Source organism: Ceratocystis lukuohia (genome assembly GCF_044167205.1).
Source record: "Ceratocystis lukuohia strain C4212 chromosome Unknown Supercontig3_pilon, whole genome shotgun sequence".
Taxonomy (NCBI): domain Eukaryota; kingdom Fungi; phylum Ascomycota; class Sordariomycetes; order Microascales; family Ceratocystidaceae; genus Ceratocystis; species Ceratocystis lukuohia.
In genome coordinates this window covers 3,031,028-3,048,099 of record NW_027263522.1, presented here as the reverse complement: position 1 = coordinate 3,048,099, position 17,072 = coordinate 3,031,028, and the positions used below count along the sequence as shown (strand labels likewise).

Genomic DNA, 17,072 nt, shown 5'->3' with positions numbered 1-17,072 from the left:
TCATATTCTGCCATTCGTTCTATATTTTCTTCTCATCGCCTTTAAAAACACAATGTCACAATACCACGATCTCGCCCAGCACGCACATATAACATTTATCTAAGAAAGCAACCCACCACACAAAACCTCACTACTACTACCACTCAACCACTTAATCACTTGACCATGGAAGGCCATTCCCTATTTTCTTCTTTAACTCCAGATCGGCTACACGCAGCTGTGTCTTGCTCAACAGCCTGTTTAAGCTATGCAGCCTACGGCTCCTCCACCTGGATTACCGATTACTTACTGCTAATGACGCTATAGCACAGCCTTTCTTTTCCATTGCCGAGAGGTAATAGATAGTGCTCGTATTTGTGTAGGTAAGGCGCATCAGGATACTAGAGTTGCCACTGATATGCCATCGAAGCAGGTTATAGATGTAGGGCGAACAAAGCAACTAACCACTGTTTTGTTTTTGGCTTATATGTAAATTTCACACAGGGAGACCGAAAAACAATATCAGGTAAAGTAATCCATGTTTATGTTTAGCTGGCTGACCTAACAACGATGCAAGCATCCGGTCGACGGCGTAGCGCAATGTCACAAATCTGTTATACCTCAACGTGGTGGCTACAAGTACCTCTGTGTGTCTGCTTGAGAGCGTAAAGGACAATATGCACTGTACTATCTCCTGCAGCTTAGAGTGTCTGCTTTGTATATTTGGTGAAATTAACGTGGTACTACATGGTGTCAGCAAGTTGTGTTTAACGATCGAATGAATGTGTGTTTTGTAGTGTAGTAGAGGTGGAGTTGATATACCATTACAAGAGCCCTTGTGCCCCCTGTGATGAGGCTGAGATTGGCGATGATGGCTGCACATAGTTAGTCCATATACACAGAAAGAATTCAGGGGCATTGTTTTGAGCTTTTTTTTTGTTTCCAGAAGCCAACTTACGATTTCCCGTCTTCGCTTTGTTATCTAGATGAGCTTCTTTGCTCTCCCAGCCCAAGACAAAACAAGCTGCCTGTGCCTTTTCCTCCTCGGCCTGAGCAATGGGATCTAGTGTTTTTCCAATGGCACCACCATGGTAGCCATCCATGCCGTAAGCCTCCATTCTGTCTAGAAATTCGCGGCCGTTATCAACATAATCTGTATCCACGCCGTACGTAGTCAAGAGCTCCGTGCATTTGGATTCTAGCGCTGGGTAGGCATCGGGGCCGAGAGAAGTCATGTAGAACTTCAGGACCTGGACCTTGCTCGCTAAAGGCTCAGCGATGGGTGCATAACGCGGCGACTTCTTGAATTCTACATATGCGTTCTGAGAGACCCAGGGCACGATAAGTAGCCATGTCGATGGCGACTCGAGGTATTGACCAAGGTAAACAGCCCCATTGTCAATTTCCGGCTGGGCGGCGATAGTACGTAGAATGGTGGTAATGCTCTCAGGGGGGGCATAGCCAAGGCTAGAGCCGGCAGGCTCGAGGAATTCAAATAGAAAGTACTCAAAGACAAGAGAGCTGGTCATTATGGCTGATATGGTGATGGGATGAGTGAAGGCTAGGTATGAACTAGGTTGAGGAGAGTATAATGGTTTATGTATTGGAAGGGAAAATAGCTGTAAAGCTCAAGAGTGAGCATAAGTGGGGCCGAGGTTTGGAGCTACGCACGATAAGGTTGTACAAGGGAGATAGAGATGTGTGTGCTATGCGATTCTAAGAACGGCTGGAGATAACCAATGATGCATTAGGAAGCTTCCTTCTTGCCACAAGGAAACGCGTCATCTAAAAACCGGACTTAAGCTTTGACTCCCTAGAAACTACAAACGTAGATGGTGTTGCCGTGTTCCATTAACTTAGGAGGCACATACGAATGTGGTTTCCTATTCAAGTACATCATGGAGATGAACGTCTTTTTCATGGCAACTGCTATGGGCCAAACAAGAAAAGGCCACGAATACTTGTTGCTTAAAGGGCCCTGAGTGGAATTCTCAAGATATCTCTTACTTTTCCTCCATTTGACAACATCCAGACTGAATCATCAACAAGTCATCACATCACTCCAACGCCATTATGAACAGCATTTTCGAGAACATGATAGCCCATCAATCAGACACTGGTAGCAGCCTGAGTACTTCCAAGGTAGTTCTTCCCCTGTTATCACTTGTGACCAATCTTTGCTAATAAGCAATCTCTAATAGGGTGCTACCTTGAAACATGATGATAACACACCCCCGCCTTTACCTTCCGGAAGGCTACTAATGTTGCTGGCAAGTTCGGCGAGAGGCCTGGCAGACGTCCACCCATTATATTTGATGGTGGCGCCTCGGCAAGCAAAGAGCCAACCTCCAAAACAGCTGCTACTAGCTCTTTGACTAGGACTAGTCCATCTAAATTACCTACTGTACTTGACTTGGATACCCTGGACAAAGCCAAAAGCCGAAAAGCTTCTGATGCAATCCCGGCCCATGACAAAAGTTACGGTATGGCAGATTCGGATTCACTGTCGTGTCTAGAGATCCCGACCAAAGGCTTGATTACCAGAGATAACAATGGAGCTTGCTTTCCTTTTGCTGATGATGGAAAGTCTCCTCTACAGTCGTTTAGAGCTATGGCCTCTGAATCCCGGTCAACTGGGAAGATGCCCCGACTTCCCACCATGTCACCAGCTTTCATTGTGCCGCTAGATGATGGAGGAAAAACAGCCACCTCATCCGGGCCTTTGTCCAACCGTCAATCTCCTTCTATTGTCGGTGACCTCGAGACAGCACCGATGTGCAATCCGAGACAGCTTCCGGAGGTCCATTCTCGAAAGACTGTTGAGTCCGGCTATGTATCAAAAGCCAAACGACGTTCTGCTGTCCTTAGCTCAGGAAGGAAGGAAAATAAAGTATCCGTGTGCAAATTCCCTCCTCGTCCATCATCCCGTGCATCTAATATTTCTCGTCGGCGTGTGAACATCGCTCAAGACTGGTTTTCTAAGTCTGATGACGAGAAGCAGCTTCAAAATGTCGCATCTACTCTGAACGCTTGGGCTGAGCATAACAACTATCAACGTGCAAAGTTCAACGAAACGATCGGCACATTCGAGAAAAAGATAAACAGTTTGGAACGTGAGCTAGGGGATTCACGTGCTATTCTGAAAGACAATGAAGACCAGATCGGCGAACTAGAGGCGGAAAAAAAGCATAATGAAGACCACAACAATGATCTAAAAAAGAAGCTTGGACAGTTGGAGGAGAAGATGGAGAAGCAAAGCGCCATTATAAATCAGTTCGAACAGGATTCCAAAACCACCATGGAACAAATAGCCCAACTCCTTGATCACGTCGGCATCAAGGAAGACATTGAAGATATACCCACCAGGTTCCTGCGCGCAACCGAGGCTTTTGATGATTGCAGCAACCAGCTTGCCGAACACCAGATTGCACTATCCAAAATTGAGAGGGCCAAAGAAAACAGCGACAGGGAGCTGGAGCAGAAAGATCAAGAGCTAGAAGCTCTAAAATGCCAATGTAAGTTCCTGAGTAAACCATAAGATGTGAACCTTGAATAACAAATAAAATCAAAGACGAGAACCGGATCGGCGAACTCAACAGTGAGATCAGGGCAAAAGACGATGAAATCCTTTCTCGCGAATCTCGAATCTCCCAGCTTGTGCAAAAGGCAGAAGACGATAAGTCCCTCAAGGAACAGAACGAAAACCTTGACCACCGTATGAACGAGATTTTGAGTCACTTGACCCTGGTCCTAGAGAGAGTTGAGTCAGGACCTACTACTCATAGCGATTTGACTGAAAAGTAAGTTCCAATATGTGATTCACGATTTAGAGATATTTGCTAATTTTATGATTTAGATTGAATTCGATCCTCTTGTCGGTACAAGATCGAAATACTGAGCTAGATCGCAATGGCCTCCTACAGGAGTATTTTGAAAAGTTCAAAGATCTATGCAAGCACACTGAAAATCAGTAAGCTACTCTCCTATTGTTCTCCACATGTTAGATACTAGATCATATACTAACATCATGAAGCATCTTGATGTCCTTGTCTGACACTGTCTCGAAAACCACCGGCAGCCACCAGGCTCGAGCAGAGCAATACCTACAAAGTATATTGCAAGATCAGATCCATAGTGTGTCGAGCCTAATTCAAGAGCACGAGAATCGTCTGAACGAGACGATTACCCGATCGCGTACGGATGAGAGGATGAGCGACAGTCTTAAAGAGCTCCAGAGTGCACTGGCAGAAGCTCAACGCGCTCAGCATGAAACCGAAAAGGAACTTGCAGTCAAGTCATGTCATCTCGAGTCCGCCCTTCAGCAAATTGATGAAGCCACTCAACTCAAGCACGAGAACCACACTTTGCGCGAAACTGTTGATGGTTTACGCGCTGCAAGTGCTAATTCTGCAGAGGAGAGAAGCAAGAGTATTGAGATTTTGCAGCACCAACTGATGAAATGCATATCGAGCCAATTGCAGCTTGAGTTTGACCTTCGTGAGAGAGAAAAGGTTGGTCTGGACCTGCAGGCTACTCTGCTTGCTCAAGAGCAAAAGATTTTGGCCGCCGAAAAGGCCCTGGAAGAGGCAGCATCTAGTCTCGGCGAAGAGAAAGAGAAGTCCGCCGCACAAGTATTTGAGATTGACACCGATAAGATTACCCAGTTGAATCGAGAATTGACACACTCAAACCAACGTGTGGCAAATCTTAAAGGTAAACTGGGAAAGTATGAGGCCATGCTTCAGGATGCCCACGAGGCTCTTCGGGAATGGGAGAGTCATAAACAATCGCTTGTCAGCTTGCAAGAGGGGTTAAAAAATATCGCAGCATCCAGTGTTGACACCATGTGCTCGCGTTTAGAAGCTCTTTGGAAGTTCAAGTCTGATGCCATAACGAGGGAGGAGGGTGAGCCTTCTAAGAATGAAGATGTGGTTGGAGAGGTAACCGAGATACCACACTCTCTTTCTGCTGTGGATTTTAAGCTCGATGTAGGTGACGAGGTGTTCCCAGATATCGACATGCAGGACATCCTTGACTCGCTAGACCACGTACAAGGTCCCAAGCCAACCGGCAAAAAAAATGCAACTCCGGTAGAAACAAGCAATACCACCTTAACTCAAACCCAACCTCAGCCGCAGCCGAGCGCGCAACAGAGTGCGGTAGAGCATGAAGAGCTTAGCCGGCTGCGGCGAATTGTCATCAAGAGCCCCGGCGAAATGGACCCACCGATCGCGCCTACGATCGAGGAAGAAAAAGTTGCTCGACGAACAGCTGCAGCCCCAACGTCTATTTTGAAACTACGTTCTAATGAGGTGAGCACCATGGGGACCACAGCCGGCATTACTTTTAGCGACTCGGAAACAGCGTTTGATGGAAGTGCTGATCGGCAGGCTCAACTACGTGGTTCTTTCCGCAGCCAATACAACAGACCAGTCATGGGTTCCACTCTGGCAAACTATAGCCCTGCTGGTGTGTCTGTATCAGCACTAGCCGGCGCTTCTGCCTCTACGTATGTTGCAACTTCAGGCATTTCAACTACGGATGAGATTCGCCGGTCCCTCACGGTCTCGAAAGGCGTCTTCACCTTCTCTAGATCTAGTTCTGATTTAGATAATCAGAATAGGAACAGAGTCAGGAAGAGGCCTAAAGAAGATGAGCAACTCGATGGGACCGCTAAGAGTGCCAGAAACGATCATGTGTCGTCGCCAGGAAGCTCTTCAGGTACCAAGTCCGGGTACTTTAAGAACATTCTGCGCTTGCGGAGCTTGTCTGGAAAGATTATAAAGTGATTGTGGCATGCATATATGGGAAAAACAAACCATGTTGGGAAGAGCGGAGTTCATGAGTTTAAAGGCACGAAACGGATTGATTTTGTTTATACTAGTACAGAATTGAAGAGCGATTGGTTTGCACCCATTATGAATGAATGAATAGCAAGACGTTGCCTATGCGCGACTTGCTGCCCGTAGTGCATGTGTATGTGGAATAAATATGTTGTTGTACAGCCCATTGCTAGAAGAAGCAGGAGGAAAAGGAAGTTTGGATAATATGAAGACCAAGTTGTATGGGAGCGAAAGGAAGGGAATTCGGACAAAAAGGTAAAGAATTCCAATGCTGCCTGGATAGGGAGAAGATATGCAGCCAAAACAAGAATAGAGACGTCTATTTTATTCTCTTTTTGGACTCTAGGAATAGGACATGTTTCCGGACTATATTCGCATAGAGAGCTTGTTAGCAAGGAAGACTACAAGGCTACAATACAAGGCTCAAGACCTGGCACTATCAAGGCTCCGGCTAGAATAGGCCAATGGCTTAAGCCCAAGGTCAAGGTTACTCACCAATGGGATCGTATTTCATCATGCTCATGGGCCGAGCCTGACGAGGCCGACGGAAGGTGTAGAAGAAGCCGGTCATGGCCATGGAGACCAGCCGCACGGGGATGATGCGGGCTTTCACTGTACATGAGAAACGAAAAGTTAGCGGGGAGATTCGTGGTTAAAGCAGCAGGTTACCTCAATGGCATGCGCACTATCTGTGCTATGGTTCTTCTCGGCTATTGGCGAAAGGCGCCTCTATGCTTAGCCTTGACTAAACAAAAGCAAACAGGCAGCATCAGAAGGCAAGCAAGCCTACGTTAGAAACTCACCTTTCTTAGCCATCTTGACAGCACAAAAAAATCCCGGGCTAAGAGTCCGGCTTTCGTGTTGTATCGCGAAGTTTGGGGTCGTCAAGGCGTCAGAGGGCTGGCCATTGAGGTCATTGAGGTCTGTAAAGAAGTTTGCGGCTTCTAGGATTGAATGAAGTTGCGTCGGCTGATTTTCGGGTGAGCGTTTCCATCCTAGGGTAAATCAAGGGTTATGCGTATTAGGGTCCGTGGTTGCACGGATTTTGTCTTAGACTCAGGGAAAAGAATCCAGACAAAAACCGAACCCCTTCCAGACCTAGGACAGACGGCTTGAGATCAATTGCTAATGACAGAGGAAGGCTTGGCTAGATAACTTGGGTTGTAGCTTCCTTTCGCTATGCAGCCCCTGGACTATACTGAATAAATAATTTCCACTGTATTGTTTGCCTCCATCTGGTGTATCTGTAGTCTGCTTGTTAGTGCTGCTAAGGACTCACAGCAAGGCAGTTACTGCATGGGCATCACGTTTTTTCTAGATGGGCATCAGTCAATTCATGATTTCCACTACATTATTTACCTCTATCTAGTATGTATGTACGTATTTTTTAAAATAACTCTGCTACATCTACATTGCTAGTAAGGGCTCAAAACACTGCTTAGATACACTAAAAAATTCATTAGGTAATCCAAAAACAGGGAGCGAAGGGGGTGACTGGTTGGCGAAACGGGACTTCTTTTGGTCCATTCCATCTCTCCCGTTTTGAAAGCATCCCATCCGCCATGGCAAATCAATCGCCGTCGAAAATAATCGAGAACCATCCCATTGGGAAAGGTCTGGATGCCTTCCGCGCCTCGTTCAATTCGATATGTGAAAACAAGAGCATCTTGTGCCCGCCGGACGCGCTGGATCAGCTTGACCTACGAGGTATGGTCAGCCAGCTTTGCTGTCATGCACTATTCTGACTAGCATACAGATAGACAAACTCTCGTTATCAGTCTTCTTGCCGCTGTACAAACCCTCACTGCCAGTGGCTTCCTACCATCAAAGACAGGTCACGATAGTCTCCAAACCGATCTCATCAGACTAACTTCTGCTGTCGCCTCTACCGACTTCAACTTCGACCGCGTCAAACCTCTCCTGAAATCAGCCCTCGCTGACGAAACAGACGATACCCTCCTCTGGGATCAAGTCTACCAAGCTGTTACTGAACCTACCCCACCCCCCCGACCGGTGGCCTCATCTATCAAACAAACTCCGTGGCTGCACAATACCAGCAGCTTTGTGAACTCGTCCGAACATCGTAAATATGTGGATGACGTGCTCAAGGCGGAGCTCGGCTCTATTTATGTTGGGCTCTGCAAATTCCACGAGACATACTTCGGAAACGTGGCCGGCCTGGAGACAGCATCCGAGACGTTCTTCAAGCAGTGCCAGGAAGGCAGCAACCCACTCTTTGACGAAGGCTGGAGCGGATGGCCGAAAGACGCGAAGCAGGATGATGTGCTGAGCTGGTTTGCAGACTTCACTGAAAAGCTGTCGATATTTGCAGAGGGCAGCAAGCCAACCTCGACACGTCAACGACGACCACTAGCAAAACCCAACGAGCCGATTGATGGTTCTATAGGGATACGAAAGATGGATGTTGGCTTCGTGAATGTCCCTGCAGCTAGGAAAGACTCGAGGTGCCATTGGTCTCAGATCCTCGTGCCAGGAGAGCTCAAGAGTAACCGATCCGCTGATAAAGCTTCAGAATCATGGCTTGATCTTGGGAGGTACGCGAGGGAAGTGCTCGCTGCTCAGGATACTCGCCGCTTCGTCTTGGGCTTTACCATCTGCGGATCTCTCATGAGGGTATGGGCGTTTGACAGGCTCGGGGGCATCGCATCTGAGCAGTTTGACCTCAATGAAGATGGGCTGCGGTTTGTGTATACGATCCTCGGCTTTCTCTGGATGAATGACGAGCAGCTTGGGTTTGATCCAACAATTATAACGACAACAAACAAGGAGCGCTTCGTCGAAGTCAAGCGGAACGGTTCCACTGAGCGTATCATCATTGACAAGGTGATACAGCGTGCGCCTTGCATAGCTGGCCGGGCGACGACTTGCTGGAAAGCCCATCTCGAGGGACGCCCTGATATGCCGCTTGTCATCAAGGATTCATGGCAATACCCAGAACGTGACGAGGAGGGTGAATTATTATGTGAGGCGACTACCAACGATGTCGTAAACGTGGCTCGATATTACCACCACGAGACAGTTCAAATTCACGGGGCAGACGATGACATCCGGAGCAACGTTCGAGGCGGTTTGGACGTTACGAGAGCCTCGAATTACCGCCCGGAACACCCGATGCCGCCAAGCAGCAGCACAGCTGGTGCTCCGCGGAAAGGTCGCAGCATCAGCGCCGCCGGTACGAAGCGGTCGTCTAGTCACACTGGCGCTCCCCTCCCTCCCAGCAAGCGATCCTGTTCTACATCTCTAACAAAGGCCGGCAGTCAGGCACTGACGAATCGGATACATCGTCGTGTCATCGTTCGTGATTATGGAAAGTCTATATACAAGGCGAGCTCTCGATCTGCCCTCCTTGCAGGTCTTGAGGGCTGCATCCAGGGACACGAGTCCCTGTACAAGGCAGGTTTCTTGCACAGAGACATCTCGATCAACAACCTTATGATCAATGAGGATGACGACAATCCCTCTTGGCCTTCATTTTTGATTGATCTGGACCATTCTATCAAAGAACAACGAGAGGGGTCCTCTGGAGCTAAGGGTAAGACTGGCACAAGAGCCTTCATGGCTATTGGGGTGCTGTTGGGTGAGCAGCATTCCTTTATGCACGACCTTGAGTCATTCTTTTGGGTACTCTTCTGGATATGCATCCACTACAACGCGCCAAACGAGAGCAGAGTCGTTCCCAAGTTTGACAAGTGGAACTACGTAGATATGGAAGAGCTAGCGATATCCAAGAAGGGTGTGGTTGACGACGAAGGGGATTTCTTCAAGATTGCAGAGGTAAACTTCACGCCATACTATCGTCCACTCATTCGATGGGTCAACGAGTTACGGAACATAGTGTTCCCCAATAGAGGGAGGTGGGTGAGAGAGGATAAAGGATTGTATACTCGAATGAGAGGGATCCTTCTGGAGGCCAGCAAAGACCCGAAAGTGCTGGCGGAGAAGTAATATTATGGGTTTATGTTTTGTGTACGACTACTAGTTGCTCTAGCACAGCTCGGTAGCGAAGCGAAGCGCTGGTGTTAAGGACGCGAACAAATAAGAGGGGGCAAGAGGACCACCAAGGGCCAGCGGTAGTAAGATGGCGATCGTAATTAGTAGGCCATGTGCCAGGCAAACCCGCGACTGGGCTCCGAGGTGCCTTCATCAAGAGAACAGAATATGGCTGTCCCCAAGGATGATTCGGAATCATGATTGATATACATAAGTTCATTCCGTCAACTATACTTGATCCAAGCCATCTTCATTAGGCTCATTTGGCTATCTTTTCATTTGCCCCTCGATATAAAGCTGTAGTGATGATACATCTGAAACTGACCCAACAAATTGTGTTACCCTATGACCAGTCGTCACATGTTTTGCTTGCATCGGCGCCGTATTTGTACAAACAAGGATTTGCTGGCCGTCGTTGCCTATGCTCATGTCCTGAACCACGTTCACTTATCTGTGCTCTTGTTAGACCTCCTGGCCCTCCTTTCTCTCTGTTTACCGAATTCGCTCGTCGACTTTATGTGTTGGAGACCGTGGCCGGCACCGCTTGGAACTGCCCGAGCAGCCCTGTCCTGAGTAGCATCTTTGCTGCCTGTACTGCTATTGACGATTTACAGAGAATCTTCTTGATGTCCACACATGGTTGTTTGTCAAGGCTTCAGAGGGCTAACCATCAAGGTCTGTAAAAAAGTTTGCAGCTTCTAGGAGTGAAGAAGTTGCGTCGGCTGATTTTCGGGTGAGTGCTTCCATCCCAGGGTAAATCAAGGGTTAAGTGTATTAGGGTCCGTGGTTGCACAGATTTTGTCTCGCACTCGGGGAAATGAATCCAGACAAAAACTGAACCCCTTCCAGACCTAGGACAGACGGCTTGAGATCAATTGCTAATGACAGAGCAAGGCTTGGCTAGATAACTTGGCTTGTAGCTTCCCTTCGCTATGCAGCCCCTGGACTATACTGAATAAATAATTTCCACTGTATTGTTTGCCTCCATCTGCTGTATCTGTAGTCTGCTTGTTAGTGCTGTTGAGGACTCACAGCAAGGCAGTTACTGCATGGGCATCACGTTTTTTCTAGATGGGCATCAGTCAATTCATGATTTCCACTACATTATTTACCTCTATCTAGCATGTATGTATGCATTTTTTAACATAACTCTGCTAAATCTACATTGCTACTGAGGGCTCAAAACACTGCTTAGATACACCAAAGGAGCCCCATAGGTGGCAGTTACTACGTGGGCATCAGGTTATTTTCTACACGGGCATCGGGCTTATGTGGGCGTCAGATCTACGCACTCTGATTGGCTAGAAATGTGTCTGTTAGTGCATTCTATGCTCTGGAATTCTGCCAATGTACCTCTCTCTCCCCTGGCCAATTCTATGGCTAATACTTGTACAAAGAAATGTAAAAAGGACAGGATACTCTATGTATTGAAGACTTAACTGATATATGATTTCTTTATCCTATTTTATTAATCTTAAATGCTATGATGTAGCTGCACCTACTCAGGAAAACAACCTCATGACCGCCAGCAGAGTAAGGAAGAGAATGGCTGTATAGAGGCTGAGGTCACCTGGGAGCTAGGGGATAATCCTCTCAGAATAGGAAGAAGGGGTGTAGCTGACATCTAGAGCAGGATAGATAAATATACTGAAGAATAACAAGCTTTGTATCTAATGGATATAGAAGGAGATTGCATTGAATTTAGAGAATGAGAATCAAGTGGTTATATTTAAGTATAAAGGCAGCTCAAATACATAGTATAGAGACAAAGGTTGTGAAATGGCCCTTCCAGAAGATGATGAGAGAACCAACTTAGCGAGTAGTCTGAGTCTTGAGTGAAGACTTAGGTGCAGGAGCGTGTGTAAAGTTGATCCTGAAATGTCTGAGTGTTCTATCTGCTAACGAGTGATGGTACGAGCTACTTAAGTATCTGGAAGTGAACCCCTTCTCCAAACCATACCTGTCCTTGTGACTGAATCTCCAACCATTAGTTCACGATTAGTAGTTGGAGTATACGATTGTGACGTATGAAGAGTAGTCACGAGGGAAAGGTGTGAAATGGGGATTTGCGCTCAGACCCATCCCTGCGATCACATGCTTGCAGCAGAGCCGAAGAAATGCTGCCGACGGAAGCCGAATTTTCACAGATGAAATTCACAGCAACTGTAGTGTCACTACTTGTAAAGAATCCTTGAGATTTGGCCCACTGTTAGTGCACATGCTTCACTGCCTTTATGGGGCTTGTACCTGTAAGCGATAGCCAATCAGAGTGCGTAAATCTGATGCCCACATAAGCCCGATGCCTGTGTAGAAAAAACCTGATGCCCACGTAGTAACTGCCTGCACCTATTGGGCCCCATGGGGCCCCTACACTAAAAAATTGATTAGGTAATCCAAAAAACAGGGGGGGGAGCGAAGATAGGAAAGGGGGGCTGCTCAGCCTGGTGGCTGGTTGGCTAAACAGGACTTGAGTTGAGTTGAGTTGAATATATTTAACGTCTACGGGAATCACTGAGATCAAACAACGCTAAACAGGACTTCTTTTGGTCCATTCCATCTCTCCCGTTTTGAAAGCATCCCATCCGCCATGGAAAATCAATCGCCGTCGAAAATAATCGAGAACCATCCCATTGGGAAAGGTCTGGATGCCTTCCGCGCCTCGTTCAATTCGATATGTGAAGACATGAGCATCTTGTGCTCGCCGGACGCGCTGGATCAGCTTGACCTACGAGGTATGGTCAGCCAGCTTTGCTGTCGTGTACTATTCTGACTAGCATACAGATAGCCGAGATCTCGTTATCAGTCTTCTTACCGCTGTACAAAACCTCACTGCCATTCGCTTCCTACCATCAAAGACAGGTCACGATAGTCTCCGAACCGATCTCATCAGACTAAATTTTACGGTCGCCTCTACCGACTTCAACTTCGACCGCGTCAAACCTCTCCTGAAATCAGCCCTCGCTGACGAAACAGACGATACCCTCCTCTGGGATCAAGTCTACCAAGCTGTTACTGAACATACCCCACCCCCCGACCGGTGGCCTCATCTATCAAACAAACTCCGTGGCTGCGCAATACCAGCAGCTTTGCGAACTCGTCCGAACATCGTAAATATGTGGATGACGTGCTTAAGGAGGAGCTCGGCTCTATTTATGTTGGGCTCTGCAAATTCCACGAGACATACTTCGGAAACGTGGCTGGCCTGGAGACAGCATCCGAGACGTTCTTCAAGCAGTGCCAGGAAGGCAGCAACCCACTCTTTGACGAAGGCTGGAGCGGATGGCCCAAAGACGCGAAGCAGGATGATGTGCTGAGCTGGTTTGCAGACTTCACTGAAAAGCTGTCGATATTTGCAGAGGGCAGCAAGCCAACCTCGACACGTCAACGACGACCACTAGCAAAACCCAACGAGCCGATTGATGGTTCTATAGGGATACGAAAGATGGATGTTGGCTTCGTGAATGTCCCTGCAGCTAGGAAAGACTCGAGGTGCCATTGGTCTCAGATCCTCGTGCCAGGAGAGCTCAAGAGTAACCGATCCGCTGATAAAGCTTCAGAATCATGGCTTGATCTTGGGAGGTACGCGAGGGAAGTGCTCGCTGCTCAGGATACTCGCCGCTTCGTCTTGGGCTTTACCATCTGCGGATCTCTCATGAGGGTATGGGCGTTTGACAGGCTCGGGGGCATCGCATCTGAGCAGTTTGACCTCAATGAAGATGGGCTGCGGTTTGTGTATACGATCCTCGGCTTTCTCTGGATGAATGACGAGCAGCTTGGGTTTGATCCAACAATTATAACGACAACAAACAAGGAGCGCTTCATCGAGGTCAAGCGGAACGGTTCCACTGAGCGTATCATCATTGACAAGGTGATGCAGCGTGCGCCTTGCATAGCTGGCCGGGCGACGACTTGCTGGAAAGCCCATCTCGAGGGACGCCCTGATATGCCGCTTGTCATCAAGGATTCATGGCAATACCCAGAACGCGACGAGGAGGGTGAATTACTATGTGAGGCGACTACCAACGATGTCGTGAACGTGGCTCGATATTACCACCACGAGACAGTTCAAATTCACGGGGCAGACGATGACATCCGGAGCAACGTTCGAGGCGGTTTGGACGTTACGAGAGCCTCGAATTACCGCCCGGAACACCCGATGCCGCCAAGCAGCAGCACAGCCGGTGCTCCGCGAAAAGGTCGCAGGATCAGCGCCGCCGGTACGAAGCGGTCGTCTAGTCACACTGGCGCTCCCCTCCCTCCCACCAAGCGATCCTGTTCTACATCTCTAACAAAGGCCGGCAGTCAGGCACTGACGAATCGGATACATCGTCGTATCATCGTTCGTGATTATGGAAAGTCTATTTACAAGGCGAGCTCTCGATCTGCCCTCCTTGCAGGTCTTGAGGGCTGCATCCAGGGACACGAGTCCCTGTACAAGGCAGGTTTCTTGCACAGAGACATCTCGATCAACAACCTTATGATCAATGAGGATGAAGACAATCCCTCTTGGCCTTCATTTTTGATTGATCTGGACCTTTCTATCAAAGAACAACGAGAGGGATCCTCTGGAGCTAAGGGTAAGACTGGCACAAGAGCCTTCATGGCTATTGGGGTGCTGTTGGGTGAGCAGCATTCCTTTATGCACGACCTTGAGTCATTCTTTTGGGTACTCTTCTGGATATGCATCCACTACAACGCGCCAAACGAGAGCAGAGTCGTTCCCAAGTTTGACAAGTGGAACTACGTAGATATGGAAGAGCTAGCGATATCCAAGAAGGGTGTGGTTGACGACGAAGGGGATTTCTTCAAGATTGCAGAGGTAAACTTCACGCCATACTATCGTCCACTCATTCGATGGGTCAACGAGTTACGGAACATAGTGTTCCCCAATAGAGGGAGGTGGGTGAGAGAGGATAAAGGATTGTATACTCGAATGAGAGGGATCCTTCTGGAGGCCAGCAAAGACCCGAAAGTGCTGGCGGAGAAGTAATATTATGGGTTTATGTTTTGTGTACGACTACTAGTTGCTCTAGCACAGCTCGGTAGCGAAGCGAAGCGCTGGTGTTAAGGACGCGAACAAATAAGAGGGGGCAAGAGGACCACCAAGGGCCAGCGGTAGTAAGATGGCGATCGTAATTAGTAGGCCATGTGCCAGGCAAACCCGCGACTGGGCTCCGAGGTGCCTTCATCAAGAGAACAGAATATGGCTGTCCCCAAGGATGATTCGGAATCATGATTGATATACATAAGTTCATTCCGTCAACTATACTTGATCCAAGCCATCTTCATTAGGCTCATTTGGCTATCTTTTCATTTGCCCCTCGATATAAAGCTGTAGTGATGATACATCTGAAACTGACCCAACAAATTGTGTTACCCTATGACCAGTCGTCACATGTTTTGCTTGCATCGGCGCCGTATTTGTACAAACAAGGATTTGCTGGCCGTCGTTGCCTATGCTCATGTCCTGAACCACGTTCACTTATCTGTGCTCTTGTTAGACCTCCTGGCCCTCCTTTCTCTCTGTTTACCGAATTCGCTCGTCGACTTTATGTGTTGGAGACCGTGGCCGGCACCGCTTGGAACTGCCCGAGCAGCCCTGTCCTGAGTAGCATCTTTGCTGCCTGTACTGCTATTGACGATTTACAGAGAATCTTCTTGATGTCCACACATGGTTGTTTGTCAAGGCTTCAGAGGGCTAACCATCAAGGTCTGTAAAAAAGTTTGCAGCTTCTAGGAGTGAAGAAGTTGCGTCGGCTGATTTTCGGGTGAGTGCTTCCATCCCAGGGTAAATCAAGGGTTAAGTGTATTAGGGTCCGTGGTTGCACAGATTTTGTCTCGCACTCGGGGAAATGAATCCAGACAAAAACTGAACCCCTTCCAGACCTAGGACAGACGGCTTGAGATCAATTGCTAATGACAGAGCAAGGCTTGGCTAGATAACTTGGCTTGTAGCTTCCCTTCGCTATGCAGCCCCTGGACTATACTGAATAAATAATTTCCACTGTATTGTTTGCCTCCATCTGCTGTATCTGTAGTCTGCTTGTTAGTGCTGTTGAGGACTCACAGCAAGGCAGTTACTGCATGGGCATCACGTTTTTTCTAGATGGGCATCAGTCAATTCATGATTTCCACTACATTATTTACCTCTATCTAGCATGTATGTATGCATTTTTTAACATAACTCTGCTAAATCTACATTGCTACTGAGGGCTCAAAACACTGCTTAGATACACCAAAGGAGCCCCATAGGTGGCAGTTACTACGTGGGCATCAGGTTATTTTCTACACGGGCATCGGGCTTATGTGGGCGTCAGATCTACGCACTCTGATTGGCTAGAAATGTGTCTGTTAGTGCATTCTATGCTCTGGAATTCTGCCAATGTACCTCTCTCTCCCCTGGCCAATTCTATGGCTAATACTTGTACAAAGAAATGTAAAAAGGACAGGATACTCTATGTATTGAAGACTTAACTGATATATGATTTCTTTATCCTATTTTATTAATCTTAAATGCTATGATGTAGCTGCACCTACTCAGGAAAACAACCTCATGACCGCCAGCAGAGTAAGGAAGAGAATGGCTGTATAGAGGCTGAGGTCACCTGGGAGCTAGGGGATAATCCTCTCAGAATAGGAAGAAGGGGTGTAGCTGACATCTAGAGCAGGATAGATAAATATACTGAAGAATAACAAGCTTTGTATCTAATGGATATAGAAGGAGATTGCATTGAATTTAGAGAATGAGAATCAAGTGGTTATATTTAAGTATAAAGGCAGCTCAAATACATAGTATAGAGACAAAGGTTGTGAAATGGCCCTTCCAGAAGATGATGAGAGAACCAACTTAGCGAGTAGTCTGAGTCTTGAGTGAAGACTTAGGTGCAGGAGCGTGTGTAAAGTTGATCCTGAAATGTCTGAGTGTTCTATCTGCTAACGAGTGATGGTACGAGCTACTTAAGTATCTGGAAGTGAACCCCTTCTCCAAACCATACCTGTCCTTGTGACTGAATCTCCAACCATTAGTTCACGATTAGTAGTTGGAGTATACGATTGTGACGTATGAAGAGTAGTCACGAGGGAAAGGTGTGAAATGGGGATTTGCGCTCAGACCCATCCCTGCGATCACATGCTTGCAGCAGAGCCGAAGAAATGCTGCCGACGGAAGCCGAATTTTCACAGATGAAATTCACAGCAACTGTAGTGTCACTACTTGTAAAGAATCCTTGAGATTTGGCC

The 17,072-nt window shown here is 47.5% G+C and overlaps 4 protein-coding genes across 4 annotated transcripts; 3 read left to right on the top strand and 1 right to left on the bottom strand.

Moving 5' to 3' along the window:
• Window positions 1-680: 680 nt before the first annotated feature.
• Window positions 681-1,508, bottom strand: HOO65_030777 (uncharacterized protein; the record flags this gene model as incomplete). The annotated part of the gene is made up of 3 exons (XM_071002357.1): window positions 681-722; window positions 802-854; window positions 938-1,508. 3 exons carry the CDS (start codon window positions 1,506-1,508, stop codon window positions 681-683), a joined length of 666 nt encoding a protein of 221 aa, XP_070860456.1.
• A 956-nt stretch (window positions 1,509-2,464) lies between these two features.
• Window positions 2,465-5,768, top strand: HOO65_030776 (DNA double-strand break repair Rad50 ATPase; the record flags this gene model as incomplete). Its single annotated transcript, XM_071001830.1, has 4 exons — window positions 2,465-3,494; window positions 3,551-3,779; window positions 3,836-3,949; window positions 4,013-5,768. 4 exons carry the CDS (start codon window positions 2,465-2,467, stop codon window positions 5,766-5,768), a joined length of 3,129 nt encoding a protein of 1,042 aa, XP_070860455.1.
• Window positions 5,769-7,384: 1,616 nt separating this feature from the next.
• Window positions 7,385-9,882, top strand: HOO65_030775 (uncharacterized protein; the record flags this gene model as incomplete). Its single annotated transcript, XM_071001921.1, has 3 exons — window positions 7,385-7,529; window positions 7,579-9,617; window positions 9,832-9,882. The coding sequence occupies 3 exons, from the start codon at window positions 7,385-7,387 to the stop codon at window positions 9,880-9,882; spliced, it is 2,235 nt and encodes a 744-aa protein (XP_070860454.1).
• A 2,538-nt stretch (window positions 9,883-12,420) lies between these two features.
• Window positions 12,421-14,917, top strand: HOO65_030774 (uncharacterized protein; the record flags this gene model as incomplete). Its single annotated transcript, XM_071001922.1, has 4 exons — window positions 12,421-12,565; window positions 12,615-12,870; window positions 12,918-14,652; window positions 14,867-14,917. The coding sequence occupies 4 exons, from the start codon at window positions 12,421-12,423 to the stop codon at window positions 14,915-14,917; spliced, it is 2,187 nt and encodes a 728-aa protein (XP_070860453.1).
• Window positions 14,918-17,072: the final 2,155 nt, after the last annotated feature.